The sequence below is a fragment of the Martes martes genome (genome assembly GCF_963455335.1).
Source record: "Martes martes genome assembly, chromosome: 7".
Taxonomy (NCBI): domain Eukaryota; kingdom Metazoa; phylum Chordata; class Mammalia; order Carnivora; family Mustelidae; genus Martes; species Martes martes.
The window spans coordinates 105,362,536-105,382,867 of NC_137894.1; the positions used below are offsets into that span (position 1 = coordinate 105,362,536).

Below are 20,332 nucleotides of genomic sequence, written 5' to 3' on the forward strand. Positions count from 1 at the left end.
ATAAAACCAAAGGGAAGAAAATTAGTGATAAAAAAATCTAAGAATATTTTGAAAAGTCTTGAAGAAATGAACGTTTTCTTTTCTTCCAATGGAATTTCCAGTTGGAAAATTCTTAATGGCAATCTAAAGAATTGGGGCATTTAAAACAATGATTGCAGATGAATTAAATAATCACTTCAACTGAATAAGAAGAAGTAAAGATGAGAAGTGAAGAATTCAAGACAGAAAGTGCATCCGAGGGAAGGAGAAACATCTACAACCAAAAAACACAAAGATTCATCTGCAAGCATCTCATTTATTCTCTCGTCTCCATTCTCCGATCTACATCTTTAGAAGGGACTTGAATCATTTCTAGTTTCTTTCCCCTTTTTGAACCCAGTTGAGAGGCTGCAGAAATAGTTCTAAATGAGAATCACAACCATGATTAAACGTATTAAAAAAGAATTTGGTGTGGGAAGGGCAAGTGCTTCCTATAAAATCATCATTTTTTTAAAAAAGATTCTATTTATTTGACAGAGACAGAGATAAAGTACAAGCAGGGGGAGTGGCAGGCAGAGGGAGAGGGAGAAGCAGACTTTCTGCTGAGCAGGGAGCCCAACGTGGGGCTCAATCCCAGGACCCTGGGATCATGACCTGAGCTGAAGGCAGATGCTTAACCAACTGAACCACCCAGGTGTTCTACTCAACTATCTTTTTAACTCAACCACCTTTGGTTAGTAAAAAGATATTGGCAGTATTTCAGCCAATATTTCCTGGGGTCACTGCAATGAGGAAGAGTATCCATCATTTCACAATTAACACTTGCCCACTAACCAATATGTGGAAAGAGCATTTCTGAGGCCTGAAGACAGAGATTGAGAGAGGGACCCCATTCCCTGAGGGCTGCCCAGTCTAGTAGAGAAAATAGCAGTGAGGCTCAAAAGCACATAGTGAATCTCTCCCATTTATTAGACTGGATGACATTTTACTTCCCTTCATTTGTTCCTCTCTCCTTCTCTTTCTCAAACAAACCCAAGCTATTAGTGCATTCACTTACTAAATTAAATAAAAATGAGTTCATTTTAAGAATTTTGCTGTATCTGTTTAGATTACTCAAGTCACTGTAATAAAACTTGCGCTGGGAACTCAATTACTTATCACTAGGCTTCAAGTCTCCATACAATTTAAATAATTTTCTGGAACAGTGATGCTTTCCGTGGGATCAGAAGTCAAGAATATTGATTGAGGGAGGAAGAATGAGAGAATTTTGATTTCAATTTTCAAGATATATCTTGAGAGGGCGCCTGGGTGGCTCAGCGGGTTAAAGCCTCTGCCTTCGGCTCAGGTCGTGATCCCAGGGTCCTGGGATCGAGCCCCGCATCGGGCTCTCTGCTCAGCAGGGAGCCTGCTTCCTCCTCTCTCTCTGCCTGCCTCTCTGCCTACTTGTGATTTCTGTCTGTCAAATAAATAAATAAAATCTTTAAAAAAAAAAAAAAAAAAAAGATATATCTTGAGAAAGTAGGCAAACTGTCTTTGAATAAAAGCAGGAAGAGTATGGCTTTGAGTGTTTGTACTCTCTGTAACCCTGATCCGTGGGTATTTACCCTAGATCTCATAGCTTTAAAGGAGCAGTGGTTTAATTAGAAATATCAAATATCTGTTTATTTAAATACTAAAGTTGTGTGTGGGAAACACAAAAGCAATAATATATAGGCCCTTGCCTTCTGGTTATTTATAGATATTTAGGCAGAAAAAAAGATACCTAACAAAATGGTTAAATGGTAGCAAAGCCACCTGCCAAAAGGGGGAAAATGGCACTATCCTCCATTTAGCCCATTTTCTCCCTAGAAACCAGTTCCACATTCAGAGAAATTCTTGATTTAATACAACCCAAATTTAATAACTGGGCAATTAAACATCTGCGTGTGGAATACAAGACTGGGTCATGTCACATGATCTGGTAAAAGCCAAGACTGAGGGCACCTTTCTATTATGGCAGAAACTTCTCTGAATGTTCATCACCCAAGCATAGTTCTGTGCTGCTCAAGTGGTAAGGTCATCACACAACCTGTTGGAATCTCTACCTTATAGAATGTTGAATATCAGTAGGTTTGCCAGTAAACTAAGAAATCTGTGGGTTAATTCTACTAAAGAAGGTATAACCCTAAAGAAGTCTGTTTTACTTCTGATGGTGGGTATATTTAAGATAATCTTTTTAAAATACTACTGAGTTTTTTCAAAGACCCTCTTGAAATAAAGATTACTGGTTTTCCCTCCTTATCTAGTTCATTTTCTTCTGCAGTAGCAAAAGCTCCGATTTTGAGTTGGACATAGGGCTACCTTAAATTAACATGAAATATTCTGCCTTTCTTGCAGCAGTCTGTGGACCCATCACTAAGTTCTGGATGAGAGTATACAATTATTACATAAAACTTTCTCCTTCTCCTTCCCCCCTATCTGCTGGCTGGCAGGCAGATGTGATGACTGGAGAAGATGCAAGGATCTTAGACCATGAGGTGACCCTGCTAATAAATGACATACACAGAAGAGAAACAAGGTAGGAAGCTGGGTCCTGATACCTTACAAGCCCCACACCACTATCTCCTAATTTTGTATAAGACAGAAATAAACTTCTATCTTTATAAAGCTATGATTATTTTGTGGTTTTTTTTTTCAGTGCTTGCCAAACCAAGCAATCATTTGGAACTATACAATTGAATATGGTAGCCACTTAAAATGTGGCTGGTCTGAATTCAGGTGTGCTGTATGGATAAAATATACCACAAATTTTGAAAACTTCATATGAAAGAAAGAATGGCAAATAGCTCATTAATGACTTTTTATATTGAGTGCATGTTGAAATGAAAATATTTTGATATGTTGGGTTGAAAATACAAAAACTGATTTCACCTGCACTGGAAAGGCAGCCATCAAGAAAATAAGTCAAGCTACTGAATGGGAGAAAATATTTGCAAACCATATATCTGATAAGGGGTTGATATACAAAATATATAAAGGACTCATACAACCGAATTAAGAAAAAAAACCCCAAACAATGCGATTAAAAAACTGACAGAGGATTCAAATGGACATTTTCCAAAGACAACATACTGATGGCCAACAAGCACATGAAAAGATGCTCAACATCTTCTCTAATCATCTTTCCTAATCATCACAAAAATGCAAATCAAAACCTCACACCTGTCAGAAAGACTTATCAAAAAGATGAGAAATAACAAGTGTTGGCGAAGATATGGAGAAAAAGGAACCTTCATGCACTGTTGGTATAAAGATAAATTGGCATAGCTACCGTGGAAAACAGCATGGAGGTTCACAAAAAAAAAAAATTAAAAATAAAACTACCATATGATCCAATTCCACTTCTGGGTATTTATTCAGAGAAAATGAAAACTAAAGTGAAGCATTATTTATGGTAGCCAAGACACAGAAACACTCTAAGTGCCCATTGACAGAAGAATGGATGAAGACACTGTGGTATATCTATCTATCTATCTCTCTATCTGTAAAATAAGAATGAAAACTTGCAGGGCGCCTGGGTGGCTCAGTGGGTTAAGCCTTGGCCTTTGGCTCAGGTCACGATCTCAGGCTCCTAGGATTTAGAGAATCCGGCTCTCTGCCCGGCTCTCCCCCCCACCTCCACCCCCCGACCCAGCCTGTCTACTTGTGGTCTCTCTCTCACTCTGTCAAATAAATAAATAAAATCTTAAAAAAAAAAGAGAATGAAATCTTGCCATTTGTGACGACATGGATGGATTTTGAGGGCATTATGCTAAATGAAATAAGTCAGACAGAGGAAGATAAATGCTGTATGATCTCACTTATACCCAGAGTACAAAACCAAACCAAACCAAATCAAACCAAAACAACCAAATTCATGAATAGAAAACAGGTTGGAGGTTGCAAGAGATGGGGTTTGGGGCTTGGGGGTTGGGCAAATTAGGTAAAGGGAGTCAAAGGTGGAAATTTTCATTTATAAAATAAAAAAGTCATGAGGATGCAATATACAAAATCATAACTATAGTTAATAATACTGTAGTGCATATTTGAAAATAGCTAAGAGAGTAAGTCTTAAAAGTTCTCCCCACAAGAAAGAAAGTTCTAATTCTAATGATAATGGATATTAACTAGATTTATCATAGTGATCATTTGGCAATATACACAAATATCAAATTTGTACACCTGAAACTAATATAATGTATGTCAATTAAATCACAATTAAAAAAAAGACTTTTCTGATGATAATGTGATTTTAAAAATACTATAAAAATTAATTTCACCTGCTTCTTTTTACTCTTTTAATGTGGCTAATAGAACATTTAAAATGACATATATGGTCCACATTTTATTTCTATTGAACAGAACTGATTAGAACATGGACTTTTAAATATGGGGATAAGGAGGTATGTTTACTGAAGATCAAAAAAGACAAAGATGACAGAATCCATAGCATTTCAGATTTAGGTCATTCAGACATGCGGTACATGTCCTGCCAATATGGGGTTTTAAAATAAAACGGAAGACTGCTAATACATCTTTCAAAGAAAAAATATCTGGGATGATTTTAAATGTGATTCCATGTTAAAAGGTGAATTAAATGCTTAAAGTCTCCTAAGCACAATAATTTAAAAACTCTGATACAAAAGCTGCTGACATAGGTAAAATTCTTCTGTGTATTTATAAATACATGTACATAAATGAAAATACATATAAGATATTCACTTTATATATGTATCAGCTTTTTACTTATGTTTTCAAGGGCATGAATGTCTTTCTTACTTTTGATGTCTTTTCTTATTTTTGATGTCCTTTCTTATTTTTTATTTAAGAGGGTCATTTGAAGTTACTAATTACAGTCTAACGTTCTGCTTGGTGGCGTTCATCTTGTGTTTGCACAATTAAAATTCTGCTTCCACTCAGGTGTTGGATTTGCAGGTTGGCTCATGCAGTGATCCTTCTGGCAGAGCTAGCAAGATGTTGCTAGCCACAAACAGCAATTGTGTTAGAGTTCCTTGTATTTGATACTGGTGCTGGATCTCTTTACCAGGACCTCTTTTCAAGTACACAGATGTGCACATTAGCCATGGTTTATAACGCAAATCAAGTGTTTCTGTGTAGGCTGGCTCTAAATTCTACAGATACTATCATCTTTTTGTGCTTGCTGCTAAGAGGTAGATCTCTAGTAACGGTACAGCACACTATCACTTCCCTAAAATGGAAAAAGAGCTCTCTATTTAGACTTACAGAATATTCTTTTTCAGTGTCAATGTGCATTTTCAATTTCAAACATTTGGATACAAAAATACATTTAACCCAAACTATAGAACCAGGCTTTAGAAGGCAAATAAACAATACCCCGTTTTTCCCTTCCAAGCTTTGAATCAACTGGGAAATAGTTATGAGACATATAAAGGGAGCTTAAAATATCAACTTTAATACTGGAATGTCATTGGGAAAATGGGTGTGTATCTGTAGAGAAAAGGGCTCACTAACATTCCCTCTTCCAAACAGATCTTGCAACAGTCTACCTGAGGGAAAGTTTGGTTTGGTGAAGATTCACTTAGGCAAAACTGCTGCTTCCCACTAGTCTGGGGGCACAAACAGATGAAAACAGGAGCAAATCTCCAGTATTTTAAATCCTGTAGTAGATTAGCTTCACCAAATCAAGAAAGGTAAGCCAATGATGTGGGGTGGGGGAGGGGTGTTTCATGCTTGATCTGTTAACTTCTCAAGTATTTTATTATAAAATATTGGAAATGAAAAGGATGTGGATAAATATGTACGGAGTCAAAGCAGCACTGGTTTGGGATACGTAAGCTAATACTCAACTACACGTTGTGATGTATAAATTTTAAGGACATATTCTTAATCCATTCATCTATCAATAGACACTTGGGTGCTCCCATAGCTTGGCTGTTGAAAATAATGCTGCAATAAACTTAGGGATGCATGTATCTTTTTTTTTTTTTAAAGATTTTATATATTTATTTGACAGAGAGAGATCACAAGTAGACAGAGAGGCAGGCAGAGAGAGAGAGGGAAGCAGGCTCCCTGCTGAGCAGAGAGCCCAATGCAGGACTCGATCCTAGGACCCTGAGATCATGACCAGAGCCGAAGGCAGCGGCTTAACCCACTGAGCCACCCAGGCACCCCTGCATGTATCTTTTTGAATTAGTTTTTGTTTCCTTTGGGTAAATATCCACTAGTGGAATTACTGGGTCATATTTCTATTTTTAATTTTTTGAGGAACCTCCATACTGTTTTTCACAGCAGCTGCACCAATTTACATTCCCACCAATGGTGAATAGGAGTTCCCTTTTCTCCGTATCCTTACTCACACTTGTTCCTTGTCTTTTTTTCTAACGGCTGTGAGGTGATATCTCATTGTGGTTTTGATTTGCATTTCCCCAGTAATTCTACTTCTGGGTATTTACTTGAAGAAAACAAAAACACTAATTCAAAAAGATATATGCACCTCCCTATTTACTGCAAAACTCAAGGATGTGGCCAGTCAGCAATTGAGTCAGAGTTCTTGTGTAGTTGTAGGCTAATAACCATTGGTGATTTGCCAAACTAAAGATTTTGTCCTGAGTAATTCTCAAAGGAAGAATTTCCTGTTAACATATTCCAGATGGTATTTGGAACAAAAGGTGATTACAATTAAAAGCCATAGATAGAATACAAAACCTAGAAATAAAATCACTTGTTTATATAACATAAAGGAAACTGTGTATTAGCTCTCTCCTAGTCTTACTGGTTAGGACAGTCATAACCGATTTCTAACAATATACTGTAATAGTCTCTATACTTTGTTCAAAAGAGCTGCATCCCCCCAAATGAGAAGCTTGATGTATAAAATTCTCCTCATTAAATCAATTACCTAATTTCTTGATCTAAAAGTTGAGATTTCTTTTTTTTTTCTTAAAGATTTATTTATTTATTTATTTATTTGACAGACATCACAAGTAGGCAGAGAGACAGATAGAGAGAGGAGGAAGCAGGCTCCCTGCTGAGCAGAGAGCCTGATGCGGGGCTCGATCCCAGGACCCTGGGATCATGACCTGAGCCAAAGGCAGAGGTTTTAACCTACTGAGCCACCCAGGTGCCCTAAAAGTTGAGATTTCTAAACTATCTTTATCTAGTATTATACCCCAAGATGAGTATCTGCTTAGACAGGTCTTGTTTAACTAGGTTTTCAAATAATATTAAAAATATTAAAAATACAAATACAAATCAGATTTCTCTGGTATTTGTTTTAAACCCTAAGCCACAAATATTTTAATTAATTTATTCTTAACTAATTAATGACAGATGGGAACAAATTCTTGTGACAAAAAATATAGAGGGAACGTTAATTTACTTTTTAAAATGTTTATGCATTTACAGTCAACATTATAGAAAAAATAAGTGAATCATGACAAATGTTGAATTGTTAATAGTTATTAGAAAAATGTAAAAAAAATTTTAAAGTAGGTTCCCCACCAAATGTGGGGCTTGAACTTATACCCTGAGATCAAGAGTAGGATGCTCTACCCACTGAGCCACCCAGGCGCCCCTGGCAAGAAATATTTTTAAAATCTACATTTCTGTTTCTTGAGAAAGTAGCTTCAAACTCTAGTCTATTGAATGAGGCGGCCATCTGGTGACGGAAAAGGGCACTGCCGGCACTATCTTGCATTAACTGAATGTCATAGATGTTCTGCACAAACCAACTGAACCACAAAAATTTCAGTAGCGCTGTCCAGCAGAAACAATAGAATTCACACATGCAATTTAACAATTTCTAACCACTGCTTTTAAAAAGTAAAATTTTAATATCGCATTTTTATTTAACCCGATATATCAAATATATTGTTATTTCAGCATAGAATCAATACACAAAGTTTACTTCTTTTTTTCAAGTTAAGCCTTCAAAAGACAATGCGTATTTTAAGGTACATCTCAGTTCGGACTAGCCACAGTTCAAGTGTTCAAGAGCCACGCTTGGTTGTGGCTAGTGACTCCCCTATTGGACGGGCAGATCTAGGAAATGGAGAGCTACATTTATTTTGATTTGCCTTTTACTAAGTTCATTCATTTCTCATCTCTTCTGCCCACTCTTTTAGAAGTTCCTCACTTTCCCTCTGAGACGACCCTAGGAGGGCCCATCTTTTCTCCAGAGGGCAGCGGGGCGTTCGTTGGCTAGTGCCGTCCTTCGAATCGGCTCGTCGGCGCTCGGCAGCTTAGGCGGAGGTCAGCTACATTCCTGGGGATCGGAGGCCACGCCAGGGGATCGGGGGCTGTCCTGGCTCTCCGGTCGCCTTATGACATCACAGCGCCATGACTGAGGTTCAAGTCCAGCGAGGCTCCGGGCTTCCAAGCCTTTGGCTTTCGGTGGGAGAGAGCTGGGACTGGAGGAGGTCACACGACCAGGTCCCTGCCACTATGCCCACAACTCGGTGTTTCCAGTCTGGTCCCCTGATCCAGCGAAGGCAGGTGAAAAGATGCGCGCTGGCACAATCACACTCGCGAGCGAAAAAGTCCCCACCATTTCCCAGCAGCACCAGCGGGGTCTTCCGGGTGGACCCCTACCTTTGCTGATTGGTTGGAGGTTGCCGCCACGTGACCTAGAAACTGACTCGGCGGCTGCTTTCCCCGCCTCTGTTGTCCCCCTCCCCACTCCAAGGTCCGGCGAGGCGGAGGGCAGGTTTCCTAGGCAACCGGAGCTGGTAGTGTACACACAGCAGGCCCGGGATTAGAGAGGGTGTCGTGCCCGCTGTTGCAAGACAGGGATTGAGGGGTCGGAGTGGACTCTGGTCTGTCTCGGATTGCCCTGGAAGCCACCATCTTTCTGGGATAAGGTGAGTGTGTCACCTTGTGGCCTTCGGGCCTATGTCACCTGTCTGCAGGCCCCAGGAGTCTTTGTTCTCCTGTCCTCCCTCTCTGCCCGCCCCCAAGAGGAAGATGGGAGGCTAGCAACGTTGAGGTCAAAGGACCCCGGTAATGGCACAATGGAGATAACAATAATGAGACACGGACGTGTCTTTATTGGAGGCTGTCAGGGTGACCAGAGCAAAGGTTAAGAGGAGGAGGAAAGGGAAGGTGGCCCATAGTCACCTGTGCAGACTTTACCGCACACGTTAAGGTCCAGAACTGAGAAAAACAAGTGCTCCTTGGCCAAACTGGTTATTGCTCACCTAGGGCCAGAAGGGTGTTTGTTGTTGGGTCCATCAGTGCTAACAGATGGATTCTGATCTCTTTATAACCAAGGGAAGAGAGAGTTTGATCATACAGGGCTTCTAGTTTGTAGAAAAGAAATTTGATTTTCTCAGAATACTACCCTACCAGGCTCTCCTGGCAGACAGAAACATGGTGCTTTACACCCTAATTATTATTATACTCTGGTCATGTACACCAAGTATTTACATATTATATATATATATATGTAGATATATATACACACACATATATATATCTATATATATATGTAGATATCTATATCGATATCTATATCGATATAGATATAGATATCTGTGGCCTGCATCTATTTATGGGCCTCTGATGGAGTATCTAAATCCTTTCAAGTTGTTCTTGCTTAGTGCTCCCTTGCCTGGCTCCTGCATCCTGCGGTGTAGTATCTTGGGGTATCTAAGAATGGGGTCAAGAGACAGTTGCTGATGGCAAGCAAAGAAGGAAAGATGAGTATTACCTTCAACATAGGTCCATCCTCTAACTACTTCTGACCATCACCACTACCAACACCCTACTACAAACACCATCCTCTCTCACTTACATTATTACAACTATCTCTTAACTGGTCTCTTTGCTTCTACCTTAGACCCCTATAGTCTATTTTCAACAGATCCTTTTAGGGTGATCTGTTTCAAAACTTAAGACAGCACATATTACTCTCCCCCTCAAAATCCTCATAGCTTTGCATCTTACTCATAAAATCTAGAATCCTCCAAAGGGCCTACAAATCACAAGCTAGCACATGATCTGGTTCTGCACTACCTCTCTGATGTCACATCCTACCAGTCTCCATTCCCTAGCTGTGCTCTAGCCATGTTATTTTCCTTGCTATTCTGCAAACATGCCAAGTATCCTTTCACCTTTTTTTTTTTTTTTAACATGTGCTCTTCCCTCTGCCTGGGTATATTTTCCCCCAGATTTCCTCATAGCTCACACTCCCTCATTTCCTTCAGCTCCTTGCCCAGATGCTCTTATTGGAAAAGCCTTTTCTTCTACCCCTGTCATTTTCTGACTGGTAGCTGTATCAGTATATCAACACATACATTTATGAATGAGTGAATGAACTGGTAGAGATTCCAGGATAATTTTCTGGCTGTATTTTTTCTTTGTGGTGTTAGCTGGAGCTCCTCCTCTCCTCAATTCAGCAGGGTCATACTGCACCTCCACTTTACAAAGCCTGAGACCGGATACAGATCTCAAAGTCCTTTGATTTGGTTCCCTTGGATCGCTTACAGCCACCTTCTTCACAATCACTGAAGCTCTGAGTTTGAGGAGTTTTTAGCATAGTTGTAAAACTTCTTTCCCTGGGATCTTAAATTTGTGGCTGGTTTGTATTCAGTCTCATGCTGCCTACTTCATTTCTATTCAAAAGACCTTTGTCTAATAAAATACCTAGGAATAAATTTAACGAAAGAGGTGAAAGACCTGTACTCTGAAACTATGAAACACTGATGACAGAAATTAAAGACAACACAAAGAAATGGAAAGATATTCCATGCTTATGGGTTGGAAAAACAAATATTGTTTAAATGTCTATGCTAATCAAAGCAATCTACACTAGGCTTAATGTAATCCCTGTCAACATGCCAACAGAACACACAATCCTAAAATTTGTATGGAACCACAAAGACCCCAAATAGCCAAGCAATCTTGAAAAAGAAAAACAAACTGGAGGTATCACAACTCAGACTTCAAGTTATGTTACAAAGCTATAGTAATCAAAACAGTATGGTACGGGCACAAAAATAGACACAATGATCAATGGATCAGAATAAAAAACCCAGGAATAGACCCACAATTATATGGTTAATTAAGCTTCAACATAGGAGGCAAGAATATGTAATGGGAAAAAGTCTCTTCAACAAATGGTGTTGAGAAAACTGGACAGCTACGTGCAAAAGAATGAAATTGGACCACTTTCTTACACCATACACAAAAATAAATTCAAAATGGATTAAAGGCCTAAATGTGAGAGCTGAGATCATAAAAATGCTAGAAGAGAGCACAGGCGGTAATTTCTCTGACCTTGGTTGTGGCAACATCTTTCTAAATATGTCTCCTGAGGTAAGAGAAACAAAGGCAAAAATAAACTATTGGGACTATATCAAAATAAAAAGCTTCTGCACAGCAAAGGCAACAATCAGCAAAACTAAAAGAGAACCTACTAAATGGGAGAAGATATTTGCTAACAACATATCTGATAAAGGGTTAGTATCCAAAATATTAACACACCAATAAACTTAATATTCCAATTTAAAAATGGGCAGAAGACATGAACAGACATTTCTCCAAAGAAGACATACAGATGGCCAAAAGACACATTAAAAGATGCTCAACATCACTCATCATCAGGGAAATGCAAATTGAAAGTACAATGACATATCACCTCACACCTGTCAGAATGGCTAAAATTAACAACAGATGTTGGCAAGGATGTGGAGAAAAAGGAACCCTCATGCAGTGATGGTAGGAATGCAAACTGGTGCAGCCACTGTGGAACACAGTATAGAGGTTCCTCAAAAAGTTAAAAATGGCTATGATATTTTTAGCAACTACCCTATGATACAGTAGATGCACTACTGGATATTACCCAAATAGGAAAACACTAATTCGAAGGGATATATGTACCCCTATGTTTACTGCAGCATTATTTATAATAGCCAAACTGTGGAAGCATCTCAAGTATCCATTGATAGATGCATGGATAAAGAAGAGTTGGTACACACACACACACACACACACACACACTGGAATATTCAGCAAACAAAACAAAACAACCCCAAATCTTGCAATTTGCAACAACATGGATGGATCTAGAGAGTTAATGCTAAGTTAAATAAACCAGTCAGAAAAAGACAAGTACCATATGATTTAACTCATATGTGGAATTTAAGAAACAAATGAACAAAGTAAAAAAAAAAAAGAAAGAAACAAACCAAAAAAAACAGACTTTCAACTAGAGAGAACAAATAACCAGAGGGGAGGTGGGTGAATGGGTGAAGTAGGTGAAGGGGATTAAGAGTACGCTTATCAATAAGAACACTGCATAATATATAGAATTGTTGAATCACTATATTGTACACTTGAAACTAATTTATCACTGTGTGTTAACTATACTGGAATTTAAATAAAGCAACAACAAAATACCTTTCTCAACATCTCTGGCAATCAGTGCTCTTTTCCTAGCACTGCTACACATTGTTTTCTTATTTTCATATTTCCCTACTCATTCTAGTAAGATTTGGAGAGAGAGGGTAGGTAGATACAAGGACACAAGTCACCATCTTTTTTTTTTCTTAAAATTTTAATTTATGTGTACACCTGTACATGTATATAATTTTGCATGAATGAATGAAAGTGAGCATATGCTTTTTAAATAAATACTTAACTAAAATTTCATTTTAAGTATAATATATATATAGAAATCACACAAATCTTAGATATCTAATTTTATTTTCTCAAAGTGAATGCATTCCTTTAACTAGCACACAGATCATGAAATACATCTTCATCAGCACTCTGGAGCCTCTTTACCTCCTCCTGGTCACTCACCCGGAGAGGTAACCATTATCTAACTTCTTCTAATACCATAGATTGGTTTGTTTTCAAATTTTATGTGAACAGAGCCACACGGTATAAACCTCACTGTGTGTGTATCTTCCTTTGCTCAGCTTGTGTTTGTGGGAACATCCATGTTGTATACAACAATAGTTTCTTTCTCATTCCACTTCTAGGTATAAACTCAGACTTAAGTGGACCTAATGTCTTGCATGATAAAACTGTTCAGGGAAGCACTATTGATCTCCAAACTGGAGACATTCCAAACATCTACTAATAGTAGAATTAATATAAATGGTTTATATATTCATACTATACAGTACTAAACACACTTTTAAGAAGTTTTTTTTTCTTTTCCATTTTTACCTAGCTCTATCCCTATCCAACCTCTCATGTCTATTATAACCACACTAGTTTTTCCTGCATCCAAGGCAACTCATGTTAACAATTTAGTATGTATCTTTACATATTTTCTCCTTATGTAATCATACACACATGTGTATACATATATATACATATACACACAGATGTACACCCATACATAACTACAGAGGAATTGTAAAAAGTGGGATCACAATATACATCATACCTATATTTTGCTTTGTCATGTCATCATATTAAAGCCTAGATCCCTATATTTTATTTTATTTTTTAAAAATATTTTATTTATTTGATAGAAAGAGAGGATAGCACAGAGGGAACACAGCAGGGGGCGTGGTAGAAGGAGAAGCAGGCTTCCCACAGAGCAGGGAGTCGAATGAGGGGCTCAATTCCAGGACCCTGGGGTCATGACCTGAGTTGAAGGCAGACACTTAACTGAGCCACCCAGGTGCCCCTAGATTCCTATATTTTAAAAATATATATCTGGAATAATATAATGAATATATTAGAAATTATCAAAAATTGAGTTTTTATTATAGCTACTTAGGTATTAAGCAGTTCATATAATCTAAAATGAAAATATTGGCTAATTCATTTTATTAAATATTTATTCCCATGCTAGGTATGTCACAAAACCCTGAGGTTTCTTTTCTTTGCTAGTACACTTAGAGAGCTATGTTCAGTTTTAGACACAGCAGTATAATAGGAAGGATACACTGGATCCTGTTCAAAGGACAGAAACAGTTATCTCTTGTGAGAGAACTAAAGAGATGAACTGGGGTAGGGAGTGAGGTAAGGTTGTAGACGAGAGATGACCATGTTATTCAAGTATGAAAGGCTTATGACATGGAAAAAAACAACACTGGTCTTATTTGAACTCGGGGGGGGGGGAGTAAAATAACAATGGAGTGGACTTATGGAGACACAGAATTAAATTCAAAATAAATTGATTTTCTAACAAAAAACTTCAGAGATGGAATGGACTGTCTCGGGGACCAGACAGATAGCTGGTATTATACTGTGTGAAAATTTCAGGCTACATATGGGTAATTCCACCTAAGTAGCTTTAAGGCCCCTTCAACTTGGAATAACATGACTCTAGAATTTGTCTTATTTCAACTTTTCATTTTCCTTAACAGATATATTATTATGACCTTTATTTTTAATGGAAGATGGTTGAATGTGAAAACCTAAACCAGGAAGAAATAATTAAAGAACTGGTGAGTCAAAGCCAAATTTCTTTTCAATTACATTTGCAAGAATATTAAATGGAACATTTTTACACTCCTTTCTGGAGCTTATCTAGATTTCTTCTACCCCATGACCTTTGGAAGTAGAGAAAAACCATATATTTGGTATAACTTTCCTTCTTATGAGTTAAAATGACATCAGTGCAATTGACAGTTTATAATTTCTAATAGCAAAATAATTTTTAAATTACTTTAAATAGGCAATAACCCAATTTCTTTTTTTGAAACAGTGTTTATGCAATGGTTTGTCTTATGAGATGGTTGGACAAGAAGGATCAGATACTTCAAAACTGGAGATGTTTTTCTCAGGGTATCCCCGTATAGTTGGATTATCATTATTTCCTAATTTAACAAGTCTCACAGTTGTTGCTCAAGATATAAAAGAAATTTCAGGGCTAGAAACTTGTTTACGACTTAAAGAACTCTGGATTGCTGAATGCTGCATAGAGGTAAGTCTAAACATAACCATATATGAAGTATTTTATGCTGAATTCTTTGGCCTTGGAAAAATAGTTCCTTGAAATATATGTGTGAGTCATGGATCAAAACAGATGGAGAGGGCCATACATGATGAAGTAAAATAAAACCCTTTACCCAGTAAATCAAAACAAACAAAACAAATGGGTAAAATACAGAAATAGATTTCTAAAAGGAGAAAATAGAAACAAAGACTCAAAATGTAGACATTCTACTTTATAGTAATCATATCAGATCAAATAATGCCCAGTATTGCTTAGTAGTAAATTGATTTAAATTGGTTTACTTAGTCACTCACTATTGATTATGTGAAGATTATAACATCTAGGGGTGCCTGGCTGGCTCAGGGGAGCATGCAACTCCTGATCTTGAGGTTATGAATTCAAGCCCACCTTGGGTACAGAGATTACCTAAAAATAAAATCTGAAAAAAGAAAAAGAAAATTGTAATATCGGTAGTGAAAAGCAAGATTGCAAAAGGTATCATGAGTCAAGGAAAGGTTCATACCTTTTCTTTTGACTCAGAAATTCCTAATTCAAGATTTAATCCTAGAAGAGTAAATCAACAGCAGAAAACAACATAAAGTTACCTGTTGCAGTACTACTTATAATAGTTAAAAATTTGAAACAAATATTTCACACATACAGGTATTTTTAAGAATGTTATTATAGCTTATATAATATTTTGTAATTATTAAATATTATTTGAATGATTACACAAACGTTTTAGATGGTCTTAAGTTTAAAAAAATCCACAAAATTATATAGGTATCATGATTATAATATAAAAATAGATATAGAATTAAAATTTTAAAAGAAGGTGAACATTGGAAATAGTTGTATTTAGGTAGAAGGATTGTATGTTTTCTCTTTTAAAATGTTTAGTTCATTTTGAGGCTCTTGGGTGGTTCAGTTGGTTAAGTGTCCAACTCTTGATTTTGGCTCAAGTCATGATCTCAGGGTTGTGAGATGGAGCCCAGCCTGAGACTCCGAGCTCAGAGTGGAGTCTGCTTGAGATTTTCTTCCTTTCCTTCACCCCCTCCCCCCAACTCATGTGCATGTGCTGTCTCTCTCTCTCTAAAATAAATACATTTTAAAAATCTTTAAAATGTTTAGTTTATTTTGTTGGATACAGATTTTTGCAATAAAATGTGATTTTAAAAAGAAAATGTACTTATAATCTAGTTTATTAAAAGGATAATGCCAAAACATAAGTTAACACTATTCAGTCTCTTTTTTTTTTAACAGAAAATTGGAGGTCTTCAAGAATGTAGAAATTTAGAAAAACTGTATTTATATTATAATAAAATTTCCAAAATAGAAAATTTAGAGAAATTATTCAGATTGGAGGTTCTCTGGCTGAATCACAATACAATTAAAAATATTGAGGTAAGATTATTTCAGTCATTTGTATGTAAAGTCAGTTACCCCTGTGGAGTTTTAATCACAATGTCCAAGATCATAATAAGGACATATTTATGACTAGCTTAATTATTGTTAAGAAAAACTAACATGTATATAGCATTTTTAATGTGTAGAAAACTTCATATACCGTGTTTTCTTTACTCCTCCCACCAAGCCTGGGAGGTAGGATTTTATTTCTTCCTTGAAAGTTAAAAAAAAAATGGAGATTTAGCGAAGTTGTATATATAATTTGCCAAAGATTATAAACACACTCTGTGTGATGTGTTTTTCTTCCTACTCATCTTCCTTCTCCCCTCCCCTCCCTGTTCCCTATTCCAATAATTCTCTCCATGTTCCAGAGAAACAAAGATGACTGCATTAAAGCACCTACTTACTTCTGTGCTTGTGAGAGTACACAGTACCCAGTGCTCAGAGCACTTGGAGAACTAACCAGATTGATCAGATCACTTATAAATATATATTTTACTGACTTCTTCCAAATGATATATTGTCTAAATTTTTAGGGCTTGCAAACTTTGAAGAATTTAAATGACCTCAACCTTGCTGGAAATCTAATAAACAGCATTGGTATGTATTATTTCATTTGGAACATGAGATAATGCTACAATAATTTTTTATCAGTATGAAAAGTACATTCTTAGATTTCTTTTTTTAGATTCTTTTGTATGATATTTTGCAGAGCATTTCTAAATCTATGGTTACAGGATGTGAAAATATCAATCAGTTGTTACTAACTATACAGTGTTACTGTTAGCCTTACTTATATGCAAGAAATGATGATCATATACAACTACGAAATAGGATATGAACGGGAGGTTAAAAAAGGAAATTTAATTTAATTTTTCTTTCATCTTGTTTTTTAAATTAAAGGTCGATGTCTTGATCCCAATGAAAAACTGGAAAGATTAAACCTTTCTGGTAACCAAATATGTTCTTTCAAGGTATGTTTAAGTGGAACAGTCTATATTTAACAACCTGGGTCATGAACCATCTTATTGCAGAAAATATACTAAATTGTTCCTTCTTAAGGAGCAATTTAATGATTTTGGACTATTCAATACTCTAGGAAATTTTAGAGGCAGCTGATTAAGTTGGCCCTAATGATCTCTGATACTAGTAAAACCAAACAAGAAACTATTTACTTAGCTTAGTTTTCATCCGATCTTTCTGGCTACACCTCTGGTTTTTCGTCTTCTAATATCTTTGGGCTGCTCCAGGTTAGTCCCAGGATCTTTTCTCATTACTATCTGTATTCATTATCTCAATAATCTCATCATCTTATGACTTTAAATGTCTTATTCATTTATTACCCCTAACTTTCTACTTTCCCTAACAACTATTTCTATTTCTACTTTCCCTAATAACTCCCCAGAACTATAGACATTCTGCTATCCTAACTCAAACTGATTTCCTCTGCACTGAAACTTCTTCTCCTGCAGCCTTCTCCACCTCTCTAAATGGCATCTCCATTTTTCTAATAACTTAAGCCAAAATCCTTAGAGTCATTTTTTTTACTCCTCTTTTTCCTTCATAACCCATATCCAATCCATCAGCAAATTCTATTGGCTATACCTTTAGATATGTCCAGTCTGACCATTTTTTACCACCTAGATCTCTGTTAACCTGGTTCAAGAAACCATTATCTCTAACCTGCATTCAGGGGGTGGGGGAAAGCCTCTGAACAGGTCTCCCTGTGTAACCCTTTCACTACTATGAGTGTTTTCTACACAGCAACCTGCTGTGTAGAAACCTGCACCTTAAAAAAATATGTCAGATAAAATCAGTGTTCTGCTCAAAATGCCCGTGGCTTCTCATCTCTTTCAGAGAATTCCTACAGTGGCCCACAAGATTCTATATAATCTAGTCTCCCCTCGCACTGTGTCTCTGACCACAGCTTCTACCACTTTCCCTTTTGTTTACTCCATTCCAGCCACTCTGGTCTCCTCACTGTCCTTGAACATAGCTAGTGCTCTCACCTTGGGGCCTCTGCACTTGCTCTGGGATATTCTTCCAGTAAATATCTTCATGGCTTATCTCCTCATTTCTTGCAGGATTTTGTTCAGATGTTATGTTCTTAGTGATACCTTTTCTGGCCAATTTTTGTAAAATAGCGATAACCCCTACTGTCCTCCCTAACCTGAAGCATTCCCATCACTCTTTCATTGTTTTTCTTCTTGGCACTTATCCACATCCCTTACTAGAATACAAGCTCCATGAGTGCAGGAACCTTGCCTGTTTTGTTCACTGCTGTATCCACAATGCTTAAAACAGTATTTTACATGTAAAGTATCAATAAACGTTTGAATGAAAGAGAGGAAAACAAAAAGACTTAATGTTTATGGCATGTAATGTAGGTGAAAACATATGGCATTTACAATTTTGACAGTGTCCAGTTGAAAGTGCATACTCGGGGCACCTGGGTGGCTCAGTGGGTTAAAGCCTCTGCTTTCGGCTCAGGTCATGATCTCAGGGTCCTGGGATTGAGCCCCGCATCGGGCGCTCTGCTCAGTGGAGAGCCTGCTTCCTCCTCTCTCTCTCTCTGCCTACCTCTCTCCCTACTTGTGATCTATGTCTGTCAAATAAATAAATAAAATCTTTAAAAAAAAAAGTGCATACTCAAACACTTCCTCTAGACAGTAACAAAGATGAATAAATTCACTCTAAAAATAATTTTGAATTGATCATTATGAAAATACACATTTGCTCACTCAGAGAAGACTATTAGATACCAAACAGCTATAGAATGAGGCAGAATGTTATAAACACTTTAACCAAAAGTTTTAAAAACATACAAAGTTTAAACAAAATTTTATTGGTCAAATTCAAGAGGAAAGATTTGATGTGAACACTGAGGGGCTGACAGAATTTCAATAGGCATTGGAGGAGGATCTTCTATAATGCATTCAGAGGGACTCTTGATCTTGGGGTCATGAGTTCAAGCCTCTCATTGGGTATAGAGATTACTAAATATATATATACATGCAGTGGGAAGTAGACATTCTAAGATGGGGAGAACAATATGCATGAAGATATGGTGGTAAGAAATCAAGGGGTATATTTGAGAACATCAGCAGAAGAGCAGAGGGAACTATGAAAGATAAATTTGGAATGCTGTGGGAGGCAATTTTTAAGCTAACTTATGAGACATGAGTAGGAGGTGCCTAGGGAAAGAGCATTCTAGGCAAAGTGTGAAGGACCTAAGTGGAGGGGGAAAGAGCATGGCAAATTCAAGAAACTAGAAATCTGTGGCTGGAACAGAGTGAGGGAGAGAATTGTGAGTTAAAGCTGAAGAAGCTAAGTCCAGAGTGCTGTGAAGATAAGGTTTTGTCCTACCAAGAAGCCATGTAGAAGTTTACCTTACCCTGGCTAGCATGTGCTTCCGCCTTGTGGTGCGGAAGAGCATAGCTACATAGAAAGATCTGTCTCTTCCAGCACTGCCACAAGCCAGAGGCAGTATTGTACTGTGGTAACATGAAGTTTAAATAAAATAATAATGTAAGGCTCTTAGAATAATGACTAGCACCCAGTAAATACTCAGTAGATCTGCTATTTTGTGATTACTATCACTTGAATTACATTAACCTATTCTGTTTCAATCTCCTCATCAAAAAAAAAAGGGTAAAAATTGGATTGTGAAAATTTATTATATGGCATAAAATTTAAAATGTTCTCTATAACAATGTTTCAGAAAAACACTGAAACATGATTCACAGCAACTTTTACTATTCTCACAGTAAGAATGTCCCTGAAACACTATTATCTTGAATTTTTATCTCTAACCTTTCCACCCACCTTAAAAAGATACTATACTGGTGGTGATGGAATAACTTCTGTGCTACTTTCCATCCATAATAGGTACCATAACTCTAACTTTCAGTGAGATTTTGTGCTTTCATACACTGCAGTGTCATCTGATTTTTAGACTATAGGTGGGGGTAGGGTAAGACTTCAGAGTTCATACCATCATAGCTCAGATGGGTGGTCAAAGGCAACACAGCCACCCAGAAATCAAAG

At 37.1% G+C, this 20,332-nt stretch overlaps 2 protein-coding genes across 2 annotated transcripts in view; one reads left to right on the plus strand and one right to left on the minus strand.

Moving 5' to 3' along the window:
* The window catches only part of RTN1 (reticulon 1), a gene marked incomplete at its 5' end in the record, with an annotated part of 387,521 nt that overhangs the window by 245,370 nt on the left and 121,819 nt on the right, over positions 1 to 20,332 (minus strand). The window lies entirely within an intron of this gene.
* The window catches only part of LRRC9 (leucine rich repeat containing 9), a gene marked incomplete at both ends in the record, with an annotated part of 100,909 nt that continues 94,916 nt past the window's right edge, over positions 14,340 to 20,332 (plus strand). Inside the window, 5 exons of the mRNA XM_080808574.1 lie at positions 14,340 to 14,387; positions 14,648 to 14,866; positions 16,142 to 16,282; positions 16,822 to 16,885; positions 17,189 to 17,259. Of these exons, the coding sequence (XP_080664700.1) occupies positions 14,340 to 14,387; positions 14,648 to 14,866; positions 16,142 to 16,282; positions 16,822 to 16,885; positions 17,189 to 17,259 (543 nt within the window). The remainder of the gene's footprint in view (positions 14,388 to 14,647; positions 14,867 to 16,141; positions 16,283 to 16,821; positions 16,886 to 17,188; positions 17,260 to 20,332) is intronic.